The 4,697-nt window shown below is 34.9% G+C and overlaps 1 protein-coding gene across 1 annotated transcript in view; it reads right to left on the bottom strand.

Moving 5' to 3' along the window:
- The window catches only part of POLQ (polymerase (DNA directed), theta), a 178,955-nt gene that overhangs the window by 164,962 nt on the left and 9,296 nt on the right, over positions 1–4,697 (bottom strand). The window contains exon 3 of the mRNA XM_006864198.1: positions 1,320–1,450. Coding sequence (XP_006864260.1) covers positions 1,320–1,450 — 131 coding nt within the window. The remainder of the gene's footprint in view (positions 1–1,319; positions 1,451–4,697) is intronic.

The following is a 4,697-nucleotide window of genomic DNA, read 5'->3' as shown; positions in this document are numbered from 1 at the left end:
TTTCCGAACGTTCTGGCCCTGGCCCTGCCCTCTAAACTCTGCAGTCGCATGAGCGACCCAAGAGTCCCAAATTACGCGCCTTTCTTTTATCCTTAGTAGCACGATTTCTCAAAAATGTGAGTTCAGGAGACTTTATGATAGTTTAAAAGCCATGGGACTGGTATATGAACGTTTCCTTCGTGAGATCCCACTCGTTTTTCACTGGAGCCCGTCCCTACCTTACTTCCCTGGCTGTCCTGCCATACTGGAACTCCCAGACTAATTTTTAAGTTGATGATTTTGTATGGCCTGTGAATAATGTTAATAAGTTTTCACAGAAAAAAGTTCCCCGCCCCTGCTTTAAAAAGTCAAATGCAGTAGAACTATGATGTTAAAGTTTTTAAGCGCAACTTTTAGTATACCTTCCTAATCAAAAGGATCCTTTCACCATTTTGTTACTTTGGATCTAAACTGAGAGGATGTTAACCACATAGGACCAGCTTTGTTAACTGCCTAGCCTCTGAAATAGCTGTTCATAAGACTTCTAAATCCATACAGCTTTATAGTTACTCACTTAGTAAAATTTTTCTGAGTGTTTACTGAGTTAACACAAAGTGCTATGATTAACACCCTCACAAATATTAAAACAGGATGTCCTGAAGACATAGAATCAAAACTGGAACTACAACCCAAATTTCTTGAATTCCTATATCAATGATCTTTCCATTCCAACGTACATTTTTCCACTTCAGAAACCAAGCAGTATACTTATTCTGTTTAATGAAACACTGTATTTGTGAGAATGCCTTAGAAACAAATGAGGACAATTTAAAGGTAAATTCTTACTACTAGTCATTTTTTGAATGTAGGAACACATCACAGGCTTAGAGCTTTCTCTGTGCTCCAAATAGGTCCTGTTCTTTATCCCCTAAATGTTTCCAAAAGAACTTCAATTAAGATGAGATAGACTTCCTTAAGAACTCTTTCTTCTCCATGCTTCAGTTTAGTGCTACTATTTAGCTAAAATGGTGATTCTTAATTTGCACAATTATATACTAATAGAAGTATTCTGTTTACTTTCTAAGGCAAAGTTTAAAAGCTTTTACCCAATTTTCATTAATTACCCTGTTAACTTTATGGCCCTCTATCCTACACACAATACATACAACAATACAATAATAAAAAGAATTTCCTTCATAAATGGTCAACTTTTAAAGCTATGTTGACTAGTGATAGAAGAAATTCTTTTTTACTTGCCTTTATAATTCTATTAGAATGAGGAAAGCCTAGGTTTCAGTAGTAGGCCTTTTACTATATCAAATTTAGTATGAGGACATTACCTGGAGATAGTATTTCTTCTCCTTAGCCACAGAGACAAAGGGCAGAATAAATAAAGCTTTCTTCCGCATTTCCAACACCCGTTTCAAAATAAGTAATTCAGCAACAAGAGTCTTCCCAGCACTTGTAGGAGCTAAAACATGATTATTCCAAAAGGTTACCACAAAAGAATTAATATTTGCTACACTGCCAAATAATAAATGCTTTAAGTCATTGGTGAGTAACTGTTATCATTAATGCCCCAACTAGCATTTGAAATATTTACACTAACTTCCTAAATAGTCTCACACTAAAAGTGGGGAATTATTAACATTTATATCAACAATAAATAGTTAATACTATTAAGTGTCTAGCTTATACCTAAAGATCCTTTCCTTTATGGTTACATGGTTAAAAATCTCTGTCCCACCGAGCCCTATAGACTATTAAGAAAGAAGATGAAAAATATTAACATATTCTGATAGAAGCTATGATAGAAGATGGGGAAGCTGTAAGGAAACCTATGGGAAGCAGACAGAACACAGTCCTGAGAAGTGGGGAAGAAGAAAATGAGTGCCAAGCATAAGAGGCACTCTTCTTTAAGGCCTGGAGGAAAGCCAGAAGTATTCAAATGACTGGAATCACTTGAGTACCCTGAAGCATAAAGTACAAGTGGTGGTGGTTATGTACTATGGAGTTGGTTCTGGCTCAGAGAGACCCTTTCTCCAAAAAAATAGGGTTTCAAAGGCTGCAAATTTTTACAGGAGCAGAAAAGCCTCCTCTTTCTCCCACAGAGTGGATGGTAGATTCAAACTGCAAATCTTGCAGTTAGCAGCTCCACTCGTAACCCACTATACCAGCAGAGCTCCTAAAGTACAAGTGGCAGGGGTGTGGGTGGGGGGGAATTGTGCGTCATCAATTCTGTATAAAACTTCCAAAGCTTTAAATCTTTAAGGAACCAGAAAGTCTCATCTTTCCCCCACGGAGCAACTGGTTCGTACAAACTACTGACCTTGCAGCTACCAGGACTCCCAAAGTACAAGTGGTGGTGGTTGTGAGGTCCAAATACCCAAAAAAAGGTATTTGCAATGAAAAAGTCATTGGTCTTATAAAATTCTATCATACGATCTTCACCATCATTTCTATCAAGGCCATATTTTCCAATTAGATTCTTCTTCTTTGTTTTCAAACTTCAAATTCCAATCACCAGTTATTAGCAATATATCTTAATTGCACATTTGTGAAAATTAGTAAACATTTGTGAAAAAGCAATACAGAAAAGTATAAGAAAACCCACAAGCAAAATGAAATCAGCACAGAAAATTATGTGCAGCAAAGAAACCAGCCGTGCCACATACAAAATTAAAAAGCACTCACACAGAAAAATGAGTCCTCAATTAATATCTACTGATAAAGGCATTGAATATAAAAGGATTAAATGTACCCCTTAAGAGACAGACTCTAGTAGAAGGGATAAGGTAACAGGATCCTTCAATGTGCTATCTACAAGTGACATACCTTACACACAAAGACAAAATTAGACTAAAAATCAAAGAATGGAAGAAAAATATCAAGTAAATGACAATCAAAACAAGCTGGAATCACAATATTAATTTCTGATAAGACAGACTTTCGTGCAAAAACCAGCATAAGACAGAGATCCTTGGCCACCAAGAAAGAAGAGCTGGTGGTAGCGTATGTCCTTCTGACCTGAAATCCCAAACCTAGACTTAAGTTCCTAGAGAAAAACTGATGACAAGACAATAGGAGAACTCCAATGAATGCTATGCCTATTGATACTAAAAGGAAACAAGGACCTTTCTCCAAAAAACTGGTTCTCTGAATTCAAACTTCTATCCTCCTAAAGTCTTGGAAAACAAATTTCTATTTGTTCAAGGGAAAAAAATTAATGAAAAACGGCATAAGACACAAAGAAGGATAGTATATCATGATTAAAGGGTCAATGGAACAAGAAGACATAACCATAATAAATAGCCATTCTCCCAAAGAAAGATTATCAAATTACATCAGTCAAACTCTAATAGAGTTGAAGAAAGAAATAGACAACTCTACAATAATTGTGGTGGTTGTTGCACTGTGCTGTCCAGCTGGTTCCTACCCATAATGGCCCTGTATAGGGTTTCCAAGGCTATAAATCTCTACAGAAGCACAAAGCCTCATCTTTATCCCACAGAGTGACTGGTGGATTCTAACTGTCGATACTATGGTTAACAGCCAAACATGTAGCCTACTATGTCATGAGGGCTCACATATAATTGTAGGAGATTTTACCAATCATTTTCAATGAAGGATAGGGCAACTAGAAAGAAACTCAACAAAGATGCAGAAGAGCTAAACAACACAATCACCTAACTTCATCTCATTGACTTAAACAGAATTTAAACTCAAGAACACAATACAATAAAAACAGACTTAAACTCAAGAACACAATACATATTCTTTTCCAGTGGACATGAAACATTCTCCAGAATAGAACATATTTTAGGCCACAAAGCAAGCCTTAATAAACTTAAAAACCTCGAACTACAACAAAGCATCTTCTCAGATCACAATGCTATAAAAATAGAAATAAAAAATAGGAAGATCAAGGAAAAAATTAAAGTAAGTAGAAACTAGATACCACACTGCTTAAAAGCTACTGGGTAAAAGAAAAAATTAAATTAAAAAATGAGATTTAAATCATAACACATTAAATCTTTGAGACACAGAAAAAGCCGTGCTTAAGGACAATTTATAGCCATAAACATACACATCCAAAAAAGAAAAAAAAAAAAATTAACACCTTAACCCACCATCTCCAATGATTAGAAAAAGAGCATCAAAGCAAACCTACAGCCACCAGAACTTAAGAAATAATAGCGCAGAAATTAGTGAAACAGAAACAGAAAAGCAAAGTTGGTTCTTTGAAAGGATTAATAAAATGAACAAACCATTGGCAAATCTAAGAAAAGATAAAATGCAAATGGCACAAATAAGAAATTATATGGGTGACATCACAACAGAACCAGCGTAAACAAAAAGAATGATAACAGAACTGTACTCCAACAAATTTGGAAATCTAGAAGTAATGGACAAATTCTCTGAAACACACAAACTACTTAAACTAATACAGACTTAAGTAATAAAATTGAATAGATTTATAACAAAAGAAGAAATTAATTAAGTCATTTTAAAACTCCCAATTAAAAAAAAAAGTCTGGGTCCAGATACTTTACTTATGAATTCTACAATTCATAGAAGATTTGACAACAATTCTACACAAATTATTCAAGAACATAGAAAAGGATGGGAAACTCTTGAAATCATTTTATAAGCGAACATAGCACTTTACTCAAAACTAGGTAAAATAATTCACTAAAACAGAAAATTATAGACCAATA

The sequence above is a fragment of the Chrysochloris asiatica genome, unplaced genomic scaffold (genome assembly GCF_000296735.1).
Source record: "Chrysochloris asiatica unplaced genomic scaffold, ChrAsi1.0 scaffold00061, whole genome shotgun sequence".
Taxonomy (NCBI): Eukaryota; Metazoa; Chordata; class Mammalia; order Afrosoricida; family Chrysochloridae; genus Chrysochloris; species Chrysochloris asiatica.
Note: the sequence above shows the minus strand (reverse complement) of the source record. Positions and strands in the feature narration are given on the sequence as shown.